The 16,508-nt window shown below is 36.8% G+C and overlaps 2 protein-coding genes across 10 annotated transcripts in view; both read left to right on the top strand.

Moving 5' to 3' along the window:
- Nucleotides 1–10,186, top strand: part of evi5b (ecotropic viral integration site 5b) — a 62,112-nt gene extending 51,926 nt beyond the window's left edge. For 6 of the 8 annotated variants that reach the window (XM_042758267.1, XM_042758266.1, XM_042758272.1 and 3 more), the window contains 2 exons: nucleotides 3,408–3,503; nucleotides 8,234–10,186. In XM_042758267.1, the coding sequence (XP_042614201.1) occupies nucleotides 3,408–3,503; nucleotides 8,234–8,506 (369 nt within the window). In that variant the 3' untranslated portion in view covers nucleotides 8,507–10,186. Of the gene's footprint in view, nucleotides 1–3,407; nucleotides 3,504–7,516; nucleotides 7,527–8,233 lie in introns of all 8 variants that reach the window. The other 2 variants (XM_042758273.1, XM_042758271.1) reach the window with 2 other exon arrangements.
- Nucleotides 10,187–10,317: 131 nt separating this feature from the next.
- gfi1ab (growth factor independent 1A transcription repressor b) lies at nucleotides 10,318–16,133 on the top strand. Of its 2 annotated transcripts, none has more exons than XM_042758275.1 (7): nucleotides 10,318–10,712; nucleotides 12,983–13,187; nucleotides 13,609–13,764; nucleotides 14,234–14,631; nucleotides 14,723–14,860; nucleotides 14,972–15,137; nucleotides 15,211–16,133. In XM_042758275.1, exons 2-7 carry the CDS (start codon nucleotides 13,076–13,078, stop codon nucleotides 15,387–15,389), a joined length of 1,149 nt encoding a protein of 382 aa, XP_042614209.1. In that variant the 5' UTR covers nucleotides 10,318–10,712; nucleotides 12,983–13,075; the 3' UTR covers nucleotides 15,390–16,133. The 2 variants fall into 2 exon arrangements, with proteins under 2 accessions (XP_042614209.1, XP_042614208.1); XM_042758274.1 differs by having other exon boundaries at nucleotides 10,319–10,712; nucleotides 13,561–13,764.
- The last annotated feature ends 375 nt before the right edge of the window (nucleotides 16,134–16,508 follow it).

Genomic DNA, 16,508 nt, shown 5'->3' with positions numbered 1-16,508 from the left:
TGAATCTTTTGCAGAATCAGGCCAACAGTTCAACTTTAATACTACAAGTTCATCAGCATCACCATTCGATCGAGTCATTGTGGCTCAGTTCTGTTCTGCTTTTTTGTGTGAAACGGTTATGCTGTTTACCTGTTGATTGTGAAAACATTAAAAAAAGGTCAACTCAAATCTTTGAACTGACCAAACGGTGGATTTACTCTGTTTTTAGGAAATATTTTAACTCGTTCTGAATGCATTTTAGCTTCTAAAACGTCGTTTCATTTTTTCCATGGAAATATATTGTAATGGAAGTCTTAAAGTTTGGTCCGTTTAAATAATTTAATGCAGTTCAGCATTACACTACCATTGATATTTTATAATTGCACTGCACATACAACGTCATGATGCCTACCGTAAATGTACTTGTAGGCCTGGGTATTTAAACAATTCAGTTTTGATTTTCACAATTTGATTTGATTTTGATTGACAACCTCTTGATTTCATTCCAATTTTGATTCATACATATGAGGTACAGTACATGGTACTGTAAGGAAAAAAAGTCTCCCTAAAATAAGCTGTAAACTATACAATACTGTAATATTAAAGGTTAAAATTAAGTTGTATGCAAACATTTGAATTGCAGTTTGGTTTTATTGTTTCTACATTCTACATTTAATGTTAAAAATTAAACTGATTTAAACTCGTAACTTGAGTTCAGGATATTTTTTCCATTATACATTAAATAATAAAGATATCACTAACAGATTAAGTACAAATTGAATAAGTAACACAGTGCATATATTTATCAAATGCTCTTTCTAGAGTTATTTTTATGGTTGACTTACAACCTATAGAAATTAAATGGCTTTTCTGATGTTAATATAATGTTACTGTACATGACATTGTTTGTTTTATTGATGTCTTACCATGGTTCCAAAACACTGATTGAGCAATTACATGAGACATAACACTTAAGTTCATTCATATTTATTTTGTGAGTGAGTGACGTGACATGTGGCCAAATATGGTGACCCATAATCTGAATTAGTGCTCTGCGTTCATCCCATCCAAAGTGCACACACACACACCGTGAACACACACCCGGAGAAGTGGGTTCAGTCCCCCCACCTACAATCACTGCCGGTACGAGACTCGAACCCACAACCTTTGGGTTACAAGTCTTACAAGGCTCTCTAACCATTAGGCTACGACTTCCCTTGTGATATAACTAATAGCAAAAATTTCATGATAAAATGTGCAGCATTTAAAAGCTTTCTTTCTTATTAAGACTAAGAAGGCACAAAGCTCATGGTGCGAATTATGTTTAGTGAAGTTTTGTACATGTATCAACAGAAAACAGCACAGATTAAAAGATCTTCTTGGGAATTAAGAATAGATATTGGTTCATCAAAATGAATAACGATTCAAATTAATTCATTGATATAGTCAACCCAACCCTAGTTTATAGTGTTTTATTTGATTAGATTTTTTTATAGATACTATCATATATTTGATAACCAAGAAGGCGACACAATTAATCTAAATCAACAAGAACAGAATATAATTAAGAGGAACATATTTTCGGATATTCTGGGTTCTCATCGACTACCCCATTCAGTAGTACTGAGGGGTACTGAAGTGGGGAAGCCATTATTCAGATGTTTGATGTCCCTAGCTGCAGCCTGCCACCTGCTGATTTCATGCAGCTGAGTGTTAGGAAGTCAGCTAACTGCCTTTCCCTTATCACAACACTATGGGGGGGGAAGGGGGAGAAACCTCAAGAAAAACACAAATTCTTGGAAGAACACTTTAAATCCCTCGCCATCCCCGTCCTCGGCCTATCAGAGTGCTGCAAGCACAGCCGAACGCAGACCACAGGAATTGAAAACACCCTTCCCTGCTAGGAGGGTGTGTGTGCATGCATTGCTCTTACCTCAGTACCTCTATAACACACCCCTTTCTGCACCTCTTCTCCTTTTTCACTCACTCTGTCCTGTGTGGCGTGCCATGACTACCAATACAGAGGAAAACGGCTCTTTGCAGCATGTTTGTAGTGTTACTGTGTGTTTTGATTCCCTTTTTAACAGGTGTGAATGTAAAGGGTAAACATGTTATGTAGTGTGTACACGTCTGTTCAATACCGCAGCTCCCCCAAGGCATTAAGCAGCAGTGAAAAACACAACAGCGTTTATAGCCTCACAGTCTCTTCACATATATGTAAACCAATATGGCCACCACAACACTCCCAACAGATTTTTCACTCACACTTACTTCTTAAAGGGATAGTTCTCACAAAAATGAAAATTTGGTCAATATTTCTTCACCAAACCTGTATGACATGCTTCTGTGGAATGCAAAATGTGAATGTTAAAAAAAATATCTTGGCATTTTAGCATAAGAAAAGGGTCAATATCACCATAGAGTGCCTTTCAACCCTCACAATACTCAAAGTTTGGTTTTAATTTCCCAATCGCTTTTTCATGTCATAAATAGTAGACACTCAAGTACTATAGAAACATATTAGCTGAGCTCCCACACATTTCTTTTTTTTAGATAATTATTAATGTCCACCCTGTCATGGACATATATATTACTGTTAAATACGTTTTCATTGCAAAATTAAGATGCAAATTATATTTTCTGTGATGTCTCTTTCCTAAACCGGGTTATTTGTTTACTTTCAAATATAAATACATAAAAGATTTTATGTAAACCATGTGCTTTTAAAGAAACTCATACAATTCACACATGTTTTTTTTTTCTTATTTGGAGAAATCTGTGATTTGGAAGCAGTTTTTTATTTGCATGTTATTGCCCCCACACCTAGCTATTGAACACACTGGATTATATAGTTATGATTGAATTATTATTTAAATATTACTGTAAAATATGAAGATGACAGGGTGGACCAGCACATGACGGGGTCAACACACAAATCATGACAAAATATGACAATTATACATTTATTCAACTTCTAAAAAAAATATAATAATAATAATAAATAATATAATTACATCCTCAATCACATTGATATAAGCCAATTATTTTAGTTTTTAGCATTATTAACTGCAAATGAATGCTATGTCCACCCTGTCATGTGTATGTCCACCCTATCTTGAGCTTCTGTTTTGAACTTCAGTTAGCATATTATCTTACAAATCTGAGTAGTGCATGGGACATAGCAAAATAACATGCATCCTTTATAATACGTTTATAGTGCATGGAAAAGAGCAACAGATATAATACTGAAATTGTATTCTGTTATCCATTGAAAAGAGTAAGTCATACAGGTTTGGAACAACGTGAAGTTAGTTAAATCACAGAATTTTCATTTAGCATGAACTAATTCTGTTAATTATTGCTAGTTGTTCTAGGTGGGTTGCATATTATTTGTAAAAAAAAAAATTTTTTTTTCCCATTTCATTTAGAAAGAGGAAGGAAAGGTCCAAGGTCAGCTCAACAACACAGACTCCAGCCAGTACATCCGAGACCTCAAGGATCAGATAACAGATCTCAAACATGAGGTAATAGTCCACGTGTTTATCAACATTTTTGAGTATTGTTTCAAAACATTATTAGACTATGCACACTTAAGAATAGATAGAATAATAATAAAAGCTAGACCACAGATGACTTCATGGCAAAAAATAATTAAACCATTCATAATTTTTCCTTTTTTTTTATGAAAAATATTGATTTGATGTATCTTTTAAGCAGTAGTTATACATGTAGTTTTGCGCACTCCCTAAAGAATTTGTTATGAGTCTACTTTGCAGCTGTGATGTTTTACCCACCCATGAAATGCTTCTTTTCCTGCCTGATGTATGTTTTTGATCTTTACAATTTGTTGTGTGGTTAGCTTTTTTTTTTTTTAAGATTTTTTATGAGCGTTTTGAACAGATTTGTTAGTTTTTCACAGGGTTTTTTAAGTGTTAACTACACCCTGTGTGTGGCCTCTTCCTGCACTTCAGTTTGCCTGCACACATCCCGTTGCACTCTTTAGCGCTACACCTATCTGCTCACAGGTGCTGCTATATAAGCACTCTATCTGTTCTGTCGACCCTGTGTTTTAATAAAGTGTCTGGACCTCTTATGTAAGGTTGCCCTCATCAAATGTTTGGGCAGACAGATACAACAAGATGTACACAGAATTTAAAAAGACGTTTTCCCAGTTTACGTAGCATTACATGAGGTGATATGAGGCATTGCAGAGCCTAGGGTCTCTGTAAGCATTCATATTGTAGTTATAAATGAGTTGCGCACAATTTTATATGAGTCCCATTCCGAATGGATCGGTAATGTTTACAATAAAGTTCTTCATTGGAATGATGTTCAGATGAACAAATCCAGAGGTTTTAGATGTCATCAGGGCTGACTATTTTGCATTAATTCAGTTAATTGCGTTCTTGCATGAATACTTTTGATTGTCTGTAGGTGGTGACGTTCTTGTGGCCAATGTGTTGTTTTGGTTGTTGCCCACTTCTGGTAGTGAGATTTCTGGTCATTTTTGCTATTTCTGTGGCAGTGACACACTTCAAGCTGTGTCACGTTAAATGGCTACAGAGGAAGTACTATACGTAGATGACTTGCAGTAAATAAAATAAATGTATCAAAAAATGAATAATTAGTCTCAAGGCTAATTTCACAAACGACTTGTTTTATGATTCTCAAAATTGGGGATCATGAAAGGGGTTGCGAGACCATTTAAAAGGCATAGTTTAATTTTCTAATTACAAGAAATATTTTTCTTAAAGCGGTGGTTGATTGCAATTTCACTTTTTTTAACGTTAGTTAGTGTGTAATATTGCTGTTTGAGCATAAACAACATCTGCAAAGTTATGGCGTTGAAAGGTCTGTGCAAACGGAGATATCGTCTTTTGAAATTCTGGCAGTTTAATGCCTACAAAAACGGCTCGTAGGTTCTACAACGAGCTACTTCCTGGGTTCGTTACGTCACAAACCCAGATATTTACATAAACCCTGCCCCCGGGAACATGCAACAAAGGGGGCAGGGCCATGTTGCGCGGCTTTAGAGAAGAGGAAAGTTTCCAGTGTGAAGTTTCCATACAACGTGCAGGACACGGCTAACGAATCGCAACACACTGGACCAGCTAACCAGTCTGAGCCCATTGTGTATTTCTGAGGGAGTGATATCTTAGAAAAAGAAAGTCAACTGGCCATTCACATGACAATGGAGACAGCAGCAAAATGGAAATATATGAAAAATAAGGCATTTTCTTTCTTTTTATTTTTTAAATGAAGCATGAAGACATGTTACAATACACCCCATAAATACAATCAAGCCAAGAAAAAAAGCAGTCAACCACCCCTTTAATATTACAAGTATAGGTTAAAAATAAATATTTTCAGATTTTTACAGACAGAATGGATTCAAGTGTTTAAAAAAATAGTTAAATTTTATCTCATGGTAGCCGACTGTGCTGTGGGATAGTGTGGGTTGCAAGTTCTCGTTGATGTTACTTAAGGGGTCACTGGCTTAAAATTTTGAGAACCACTGCTATCAGAGCCTTTCCTGTGTCTCGGACCCATGAAAAATATGCATAAGGGAAATTAATAGTAAATTGGGTACATTTTCAGTGTTTTTATTAGGCTTTAAGGAATTTGGTTTAATAGCTTCTTTTGCAGCCCAATGATAATTGTTATTTACAGTATGGGGTACAGGTTGATATGGATGGTGGAAAGTTTATTTAGAATTTGACATCACTAGCAGTTGTAGGCATAGCGTTTGGAAAGGTGTTGACACAATATATGCAGTGGGCATGACCTCAAAATTATGTTGTTTCTTTGATGTACTTATGGAACAACCAGTTTTAAAAATCCCCAGTGTAATGTCTAATACATCATATTCAGCCAAATATTAACGCCATTCGTTTTTTTTTTAGCTAGACATTAGACATTATATAAGCTAAATTAAATGTTTTAACAGCAGAACAGAAAACGGAAAGAATTTAATTGATTTATACAGGGTGCAGGATATAGTCTGATTTTCTCCTCCTCCTTAATACTGACAACAAAAGGCTAGTGGTTTGCGGTCAAACAACTTTCTACTAAATCGTGCATTCTCGGGCCATCTCAATCCCTATCAACAGAGTGCAGCAAGACAGCTTTACCTCTTAAAACCTACCAGGTTCCTCTTCGTGCACAATCAAACAGCAGCATGAATCCTGTCTGTAGCCACAAACCTTTACGAACAAGACTGATTTGGATATTTGTGGGTGTGTAGTGAAGAAAGAAGAGCCATTTAATAATGGTACAGTTAAAATATGTTTTTTAGCCTTTTTTTGCTTGCTTTTTGCTTTAATAGAGTTAATCATATATTAAAATGATACTTTTGAATATCTGATGCATTATAATATCACAATTATTTCAAGGGGTCGTGAGACAATTTCAAATCAAATTAAATTTTTTGATTACGATAAATATTTCAGTATTACAAGTAATTATTAATAAGTTAAGTGGATGTTTTTTTTTCTTTGTTTGCTTTATGTAATGTTGTAAGTAAAATAAGAGTTAATTCTAACATATATTAAAATTAGTTGTCGACCAATATGGGATTTTTTAATGCAGATGCCGATATTGAGAAATCAATCTGGCCGATATAATACATGTAATTACACTAAATGAGAGACATGCCGAAAATTGGTGAAACTAAAAAACAATTTATTATGCATAAATATGGTGTGGGAATGTCCCCACAATAACAGACCGGTGTGTAAATCCAGTGTTTAGTTGATCCTGATAAGCGCTCGTCATCACAGTTGTAAACACAACGGCTTTCTTCTAACATGAGGGGGTTTGGCATCATGGAATATTTGTTTTCAGGCAGAACTTTAAAGAACATGACACACACGTCTCCCGGAAATCCTGTAGAATTCAACCAATCCGATGGCTACTTTGAAACTCCTGAAGTGTTTCCAATTTTGTGTGCTGTGTGCATAAAATGTTTAGCCAACGGTCCCCGGGCGTGACGCCTGAGGCCGAGAATAAAATAATACGAGCCTGATTATACTAATTATAATTATTATACTAAACAAAAGGACGGATGTCTTGTATCTGCTTGCTATTTGAAGGTGCTGTATATAGGATTAGTGGTTGAACTAGGTATTGCAGTCAAAATTCTAAATATTGGAGAGGGTTTTTTCACCCGGCCCCTCCTCCTCAGAATTGACACACATGCAGGTTGCCAGATTGATGACACCAACAAGAACGAGCGCACTTGATGATGAATGGAATGAAATACACAGTGTTTTCCACCAACTGGCAACCTGGGGTGCCGAAATACAATTGGGTAAACTGCCAGTGGGCGGGTTTCACAACCCAAACATCGGCCCTCTTTTATGTGCACTGCAGTGTAATTCCACATGAAGAGTGCTCTCATTTAAAAAATTATTGGTTTTATAATTTGAGTAATATCAGATGGAATTGTGGAAGGGACATAACACGATGTTACTGACTGTGGTTAAACTGAAATACCCATGAATGCATCTCTCCCCACATGTCTTTCTTTCTGAGGCAGAATGTTTCAGGTAAGACTGTATACATCTCCAACTGTGTGTTTTACCACAGAGCACATTTCTCAGTTCAAAACCACATTTCACAAGATTTTGTTATTGGCTTACGGTTGGCAATTGCATTTACCCCAACCCCCGAACTGAGCATGAACTTGCATTTTAATTTGATGGACTTGGAACGTTGTATTACTATATGGTACATTATTTTATCCCTTAAGTCCAGATGACCTGCTGGCTTAATACTTCCTTTTTAAATAGTTCACTCAAAATTAAAATGTTCACGATTTACTCGCCATCATGTTCCAAAATTGCATGCATTCGTTTCTTCAGTGGAACACAAAAGAAGATATTTTGAAAAACGTCTGTGTTTTGGTGCATAGTTGTTCTTCAAAATGTCTTCTTTTGTAAAAATTCATACAGGTTTAATAAAACATGAAGGTGAAAAAATGACTTAATTATAAGTGAACTATCCCTTTGTCTATGTAGTTAAATTTGTTTAAATGAGCATTTTGACCCCTTTATCCAACTATATGTGTTTGTTTAAATTTATGGTGCTCTCTATGGTGAGATTGTGCATTAATGTGTGTTTTGCAACTGTTAGCTTTCCTATCATTATCTTTTGTGAAGAAATTGTTTCCTGTTGTTTATTTGCATGTTGTCAAATGAAATAGCTGAGGTGTTAAAGTTTCAGTTGTGCTGATGCACTCTTTCTCTGCTCATAGATCCGGTGTTTAAGAGGGCAGCGGGGCTTACACGACCAACCCAGCTTTGATGGGATTCATATAGTCAATCACTATGGAGGGGACAATGAATCGTACCAGTCCTCTGATGAAGACGGAGTGAAGCTGTCACCCCAGCTGACCAGACATCAGGTTAGAGGCCGGATCACACTACATCCAAACCTGGAGGACTCAGAAAGTGAGGGTGATGAGGAAGGAGATGCCCTACGACTTAGTGTGCCTTCAAATGTCAGCCATAAGACAACAACAGTGTGATCATTTGGACTGGTGAGACAAACTGCCTTCAAAGGTCTGGGAAGGAGAGCATGTTTGTAAGCTCATCCTTTAAATCTGCCTGCAGCGTTGAGCATGGGACTCAAACTGGAGAACTTGAAAAGCCCTCGTTCATCTTTACAAATGGACTTATGGAGTCATATCTTTCTTAAGGTCATGGTTTACATCTGCATTTGTTTTGTTTTTGCCAAAATGTGTCAGATGTTTGTCCTGGCGCTAGTTTTTAATTTTAGCCTCAATAAGGACGACTAATGGGCCGCTTTAGGCTCTTTGAGACCCTTGTAATAAAAATCAACATTTTGTGGCATGGGAATCCTAAACCTTAAAAGGGGGTGTTTCTAATACCCCACGATTTTTTTTCACATTACGAGAAGCTACTTTGTATAGCGTAGTGTTTTAAGCATTAAGAATTTGCATCGTCATAGTTTATTTTTTAAATCATCTTTTTTTTTTTTTTTTTTTTTTTTTTTTTTTTTTTTTTTTTTTTTTTTTTACAATTAGACCATGAGAAGCCAGTGAACACATACCTTTTGAGGGAAATGTATTATGGAACACTATCATCTTTAAATGCACATTAAACTGTTCCATATTAATACAGTGGTGTCATATCTAAAGTTAGCAAGCCTTGTTTTCCTGGCATGAATTATATGATTGGGTCTTGAACACATGAAGTGTGGGTCAACAAACCAGCATCTATGTAAATATGTACATGTTTAGATTTTTTTCATCTCCATTATTACTTGAAAATATGTATTCAATGGATGTCATGTCTATATTGTAATGTATTGTACAGTTAAGTTGAAAGGGACGTATTACTGAATTTGGGAGGTCTTTGGAGGCAACGACTTTTCCTGGCACAATACTGTCCAGTAACTTTTTATGTACGTAGTCAGTTCTCCATTTCACAGAATGGAGTTTTGTTTTTGGTGCCTGGGAAGATTCAATGAAATTTTTGGTGATTTTATAATATTTTCAACGGTATGTGGTATGCTGAGTATGTTACGAATCATGAATTCCGGCTAACTGATAGCACTCACAGCCATTCAGAGCCAATGAGAATACATGTACACGCACTGTCCATCTGTATTCATACCAACTAGCTTCTGAATCAGTTTGCATTTTTGCACCGATGATATGCATATCACTTCATAACATTGAAAAATACTACTATTCCCTGTTTATGGCCGTATAATTAATTGAGCTTCACTCTACATTGTTGTTCTCCTCCATGAGCTTGTATGTCCCAGTGGTTTATTCGAAGACTTTAGAAGTCATCTTCAAGCAAAAGAATGAAGTTATTTCTTATCAGTCTGCTATTTATGATGTTATGCTTGGCTGGAGATGAATAGCACCTGAGAACAAGCCTTGAAACCCATCATGATGGATGTTAAGTTGGTAAACTATTTGCCCACCTTTTAAAATGGCTATTTCACCTACAAAATAAAGACTTTGCAAAACAACCTTGCAAAGCACAAAACACTAAAGTAATTAAGTAAAAACATTATTTAATATAAACTTAAACCTTACAAAATCGAGTGAACTCCTGTGGAATGCATTAGAGGCTTTACAGACCGTTGACAATGCAAGATAGACCTAAGTGTCTTGAAGATGATGGACATGTTGGACACAAAATAAAAATATCACTTAATAGTGGTCTACCAATGTCATGCTGTGTTTGCTATTTCCCATACAGGAGCGAAATAAATGAAAGTGTTTTTTTTTTTTTTTTAAATGAGTCGGTTGATGAATCTAAAATCTTTATTATTATTATTATTATTATTATTATTATTATTATTTTACATTTAATACGATAGTCAAGTTTGGAAATTCGTTTCTCTAGAAATCGAAAAAGATTTTAAAAAATGGCACCAATGTTTTGACGTGTATTTATTTCCTGTATTATGCTAGATTGATTTATTTATTTACATTTTATGTAACTGTCTTACAGGACAAATAAAAAGCATTCACGCTTCAAGCATTACTCTTAACTAAACAGCTGCTGAAGGTACAGCCCTCCTCACACCGGATTACTATTGAGATGTGTCGCAAATAACGTTCAGGAAGCCTTTTTTTTCGTCTGTGCTCTTACGCCTAAAACCCATGAGATGAGAAGGGCTGTGCACTCTTTGCCTTAAACTAACACACCACGACCGTCCCGAACTCATCTTCCAACGATTTGCGTGATCAGGTAAGCACAGAAAAAATCCTGTTGGCAAATGAGCCCTTGTCAAATTTAAAGTGATTGATAGCTTATTAAACAATTCTTAAATCAGGGTTTCGCTAAGAGCAAAATCACAGTTAGCGCGTTTCCAGCTTTGCATAAAGTTTCATACTATAGGCCTACTCACGAATTTAACATTAATATAACAGATTGACTCATTTCAGTATTGTTTGATCAGTGCAAATGTAAAACGATTTCATTTACAACGCTTGGTATTTAGTTTGTCAATTAGGACGTACATGAACGAACAGAGAAAAGCATTGTGTTACACTTTTTGATATAACCATGGTTGTTCAGAGAAATAGATTAATATTTTCTCTCATAGCTTCTTTATAAATAGGATTTACATTCAGAATTAACAAGAAAAGCAACATGACTTCGGTAAGGCTTTTTATTGTAACTATTTTATTCTGAGATAGGCTACTTCATGTATCCTGACAGATTTTATTGGGAACGACATAAAATTATTTGGTGCTGATCGAGATTAATTATTTATTTATTTTTTTCCCCGTTAGTGTTCCGTATTAGCCTAAAATCCGTTTTCTGTCACTTATACAGGTAAATAGCTATAATTGTATAAAGGACTACAATATATGATTCTCAAGTAGGCTAAAAGTGAGATAATGTTTGAACGTCAGTCAAGATATTGCCTGCATTATCGGTATCCTATCTACCGGATTCCCCGAGGTGCAGGTCTAATCGACGGAGGGCACATTGCGCTTTGCTGTTGGCCAGGACACACTCTCACTGCAGATCCGGGACTGAGCGATTGTAGGTATCAGTGTTCTGATGGGCGAGACAGACTTCATAAATCCATACAGATTGGTCAAAATGTGACCGATGTCCAAATTAGTTGAAGCAGTAAGCAACTTCCATTTATACGGTTCGCTCACATCAATTTACAGCTTTCCCCCACTATAACAGACTCCAATACTGTGCGCTAGTGAAGAGATTCATTTTAGGAGACGTCTGGCTGTCACGAGTCAAAGGCAGGTGAGACAGAATGATGGACTGGCTATGGGCTCCCACTGATTGTCTGCCGCACGAGCTGAATGCGTGTCCCTGTTGTGTCCACGACAGATCACCAGCGTCCACTCCGAACAAGGCAGCTCTGTTCCCCGAGCAGCCACGAAACTCGAGAACACCGTGACCCCGCTGGCGTGTGGACAGCTTTATTTCAAGTTTTCCTTTATCACTTCGATTAATGAATCCATAGTCAAATTCAAAAGCAGCATTTTAAAATATTTAACTTTAATTTCGGCTGTGAACTAGACTTAATTTAGTTGATTTTCTATTTTTAAAATCGAAATAGGCTAATCCTTTAAAATAAATATATTATTCAAAAATATAACTTTAGAAAAGGATTCAACTGAGCCATCTTAAACGTTTAATATGTGCTGACATATGCTTTCAAAACTGGGTTTATATTGTTAATTTGTTTAGTTTTGGCATTGCGCTGAAGGTCATGACAATACAATGTGTTTATTAGAATGATTTAATGCTGATATTTCTACAAACGTCCATTTTAAATAATTTTTGTTTTCTTTACAAAATGTGACAAAACAAGATAAAGTCATTAAGAGAGGAGACACTTTTTGAAGACTTGAAGGTGTCATTGTGATGACGTTTAGTCTGTCATTATGAGCTATACGGGGGGCGTGGTGACGAAAACAAAGTTGACACGTCTGAAAACAAAAATTATTATTATTATTATTATTTTTTTTTTTTGCTAATACAGCAAACGAACATAGTTTAAAGGAAAATGCCTACAATAACAAGGTGTGTTAGTATTTACACATTGGCCTATATTAATATTTACACAATAAGGACACAAAATGCACCCTTGTGGATTATCCATCAGTGATATCCATATTGTTAACTAAACAAACAAACAAAAAGTTAACAGCTAATCATTAATGCACGAACCTGCACAAATCTATAGATGGAGAAGACGCAGGCTGGGTCGCCGTCTCCGCGTTTCCTCTCCCCCTGCAGCTAGGGATTGAGTAACACACTGATAAAACAGTGTATCACTTATCCTGATAGCCACGGCTCCCCCCGGACCTGTCTGTCCTCTCGTAGAGGGGCGGACCAATCACAGGCCTAAGGCTTGTTCCTTTAAAGCACCTGTCTTCATAACACCTGGCAGACGAGAGAACTGCTTTACGCATGCTCCCACCCTGCCATATCCTCTATACAGACGCGCTGCTCAACCAATGGTCTTCAAATCTTTTCAGAGATAAAAAAGCCACCGCATCCGTGAAGCTGACAGATTGCCTGATCTTCACTAATGACTGAGGACCTAGGAGGAAGGAACCAGAGGAGACACAATGCCTAGGTCTTTCTTGGTGAAGAGCAAAAAAGCACACAGCTACCACGAGCCGCGATCTTTGGAAGATGACCACAACAGACTTGATACTATTTTAGCTCATATATGTGCAGGTATGTCAAAATTATAGCGATCTGCTGATAATGCAAAATGCATCGCAATTAGCCTATAATTAATAACATGTCAAGTCAAACAAAAAGTGTGTGTGTGTGTGTATGTAGCTATAGCCTATAGCCTATTAATATAACCATACCCCTATCATTTTTTTTTTTTTTTACAGATTTACACATTTACAGATTTATTTATATATATATATATATATATATATATATATATATATATATATATATATATATATATATATATATATATATATATATATATATATATATATATAGCTAGATATGAATGTTGTGATATAAATGTTTTATATAGGCCTAGCTGTGGTTTTGACGGAAAAAAAAAAAAAAAAAAATCTCCTAACAGAAAGCAAACCCTCCGATGAGTCAGAGTGCTGTACTGATGCCCTGACAGGCGACGCGACTGGCGCTTGTTCACCGGACTCTCACCTGGCGGTGGATCACGCGGATCTTTCCTCTAAGTCTCCTCTCAGCAGTGAGGGAAGCGTGTGCGACCGCTCCTCAGATTACGAAGACTTTTGGCGACCTCCATCACCATCAGCATCACCGGGTACGACTATATATCTTAACGTGCAAGCTATTTAAGATAGCTATCTGAAGCTCATCAACTTGACCTACAGTGTGAATGCATGTGATTTAGTGTCCGTTATACGGCTGGGCCATAATTCTTGTGTTTATGAATATAATTGTCAACCTGTTCTTTAAAGTTTTGTTTTTACCAAACCATTTTACCTGGTGGAAATTATTTGCACGAGGTAGTAACGTTATTGGGCTGCTTGGGCACGTTTCATTCATTTCGGATCACCGAACGGAATTGACACAACATAAAAACATTAAAAGTATTTAAGATATTTGCACATTTAACATTAACAGAATTAGGCACAAATCGCACGTAACATTAATTATAAATTAGCTACTTATACAATTTGACCCTGTGCTACACTGCTACGTCACTGTATAATCCTAAATGGTTTGATTTAAAACTTAGAAATCATTAAATTATCAATTTTTTTTAACAGAGTCAGAAAAGTCCTTTTCACCCTCTGGTGAAGAAACGCATCCGTTCGCCGTGCCCTTCAGGCCTTACGCGTGGAGCAGGTTCTCGGGATGTGAAATCAGACAGCTGGTCCAGCATACCTTCAACCATCACCGCTCTCTGGATCTCGAGCGGCCTACTGCTCCAGCCTATTACAGCGATCGCGTGGTCGAGTCCTCTCTTTTCAGTGAAAGAGGATCTGGCGCTACCGTTTACAACAGCTATGGTTCCACTGCCACCCTGTTCGAGCGCTCCACTGCCTCTGGACTTTACGATAACAGCAGCATACTGGGAAAAGGAACTGAGATCAAATCCAGCTCTGATGTGATGTGTAGTCGTCTCCTGCTAAATGGCGCATTCAAATGTATAAAATGCAGCAAGGTAATGTAGCCTAACTAGCGCAAATTAGCTCGCTCGTATTTATAAAAATCACGATTAGACATTATTAAAGGTTGTCCTCTCTGTTCCACAGGTGTTTTCCACACCGCATGGCTTGGAAGTTCACGTTCGGAGGTCGCATAGTGGAACAAGACCTTTTGCTTGCGACATCTGCGGGAAAACTTTCGGACACGCAGTCAGTCTGGAGCAACACAGAGCTGTTCACTCACAGGTAAAGTGCTCGAATTTTATTCTTATTTAATGAAACCCATAGCAAACCTGTCTAAATGAAATCGATTGAATGCGAAAATGAATTTGTAAAAACAAGCATTTCATCCCACAGGAGAGAAGCTTTGATTGTAAAATCTGTGGGAAAAGTTTTAAAAGATCCTCCACTTTGTCCACGCATCTCCTCATACACTCCGACACACGGCCCTATCCGTGCCAGTACTGCGGAAAGAGATTCCACCAGAAATCAGATATGAAGAAACACACGTTCATCCACACAGGTAAGCTAAAGAACTTCATCTATAGACATATAACGTTGGAGGAAAACGCTGACGTATGGATTTTCTCTCCCAGGGGAGAAGCCACACAAATGTCAGGTGTGTGGGAAAGCTTTCAGTCAGAGCTCCAATCTGATAACACACAGTCGGAAACACACCGGATTCAAACCGTTTGGATGTGACCTCTGCAGCAAAGGATTCCAGCGCAAGGTCGATTTGAGAAGACACAAGGAAACACAACACGGACTGAAGTGAGGAACACTTCAGGACTCTACCGAACACTATTGGACAACCCATCGGGACTTTAAAAGTCTTTTTCATTTAACAAGCTATAAATGCGCATTCATAAAACATTAAATCAGTGTTTAGAGAAGGCGAGTAATAGCGTCTACATTAGTTGTAGAGCTGTTTATGCTTTGTGAGATTTGCCTACGAGTCAGCAGCAGGCCAGCAGGTCTGGCAGCTTTCATGGTGATGTTATACAGGGTATATCACAGGGTATCTGGATCCAGATCAATAGCCCGCTGCAGAGAGATGCCAAGCATCGTGTCTGAACCCAAAATATTATCACCAAAATAATCATAGACGAAATATAACCGCCGCGAGAAAGGACACTGCAGGCTATCACCCAAAATATCAGCTGAAGGAGAGAAAAATCACCGCATCTCACAAGAATGTCACTTTGTTTTCAACGCTGCAGAGGGAATGCTGGCAAAACAAGCACTACAATAGACTACAGCGAGATTTCATCAATAAAACCATTGTTTGTGTACTATAGCCCAACTTAAATGATTTGGCAACTTGTCCAAGCTTTTCCATTCATCATTTTTTCTTTTCTATTTAGATTCGTTTTCTTTGGCGTAAAAAAACGAAAACTCGTTTATTAAACTTAAACGAAAACTCGATTGTCTATACATTTTCAAATAAATTAAATCCATAAATTAAATTGTTTCATATCATTTACACTATTTATTGGAATAAAGAGTATACGGAGATGTATTTCTATGTGTTATTATTTTCTTTTTTGTATAATCAGTTTGTATAATGTTTCATACAGATTTATTAAATCTCTGTACGAAGTGCGCGCAACGAATAACTCATCTTGAGCTAAGGCTTCTTCATTTCATGATCGTAAATGAAAGTATTTCATTATTTTAAATATCCAGTATTTCATTGCTTGTTTAAAATAAAAATTTATTCGAAGCAACTGTTGGAAATTCCAAATGTGTTTCGCAGGGTATATTTTCAAGATAAGAAATCAAGAATTATATTAGAATGGAAAGAGAAGAGAAAAATATGGACAAATAGCTAAAGATGATTGATCAATTATGTTTTATGTCTTCTCAGCAGCCTAGTAATTCACTGTAGGCTGAG

Source organism: Cyprinus carpio, chromosome A6 (genome assembly GCF_018340385.1).
Source record: "Cyprinus carpio isolate SPL01 chromosome A6, ASM1834038v1, whole genome shotgun sequence".
Classification (NCBI taxonomy): Eukaryota; Metazoa; Chordata; class Actinopteri; order Cypriniformes; family Cyprinidae; genus Cyprinus; species Cyprinus carpio.
This window is presented reverse-complemented; position numbering and strand designations above follow the sequence as displayed.

Bases quoted from the DNA above. Each gene is read 5' to 3' on its own strand.
- gfi1ab (XM_042758274.1), top strand. From the start codon at position 13,076: ATGCCTAGGTCTTTCTTGGTGAAGAGCAAAAAAGCACACAGCTACCAC. The intron at 13,188-13,560 runs GTATGTCAAAAT...ATCTCCTAACAG, and splicing joins TTTAGCTCATATATGTGCAG to AAAGCAAACCCTCCGATGAG. The intron at 13,765-14,233 runs GTACGACTATAT...TTTTTTTAACAG, and splicing joins ATCACCATCAGCATCACCGG to AGTCAGAAAAGTCCTTTTCA.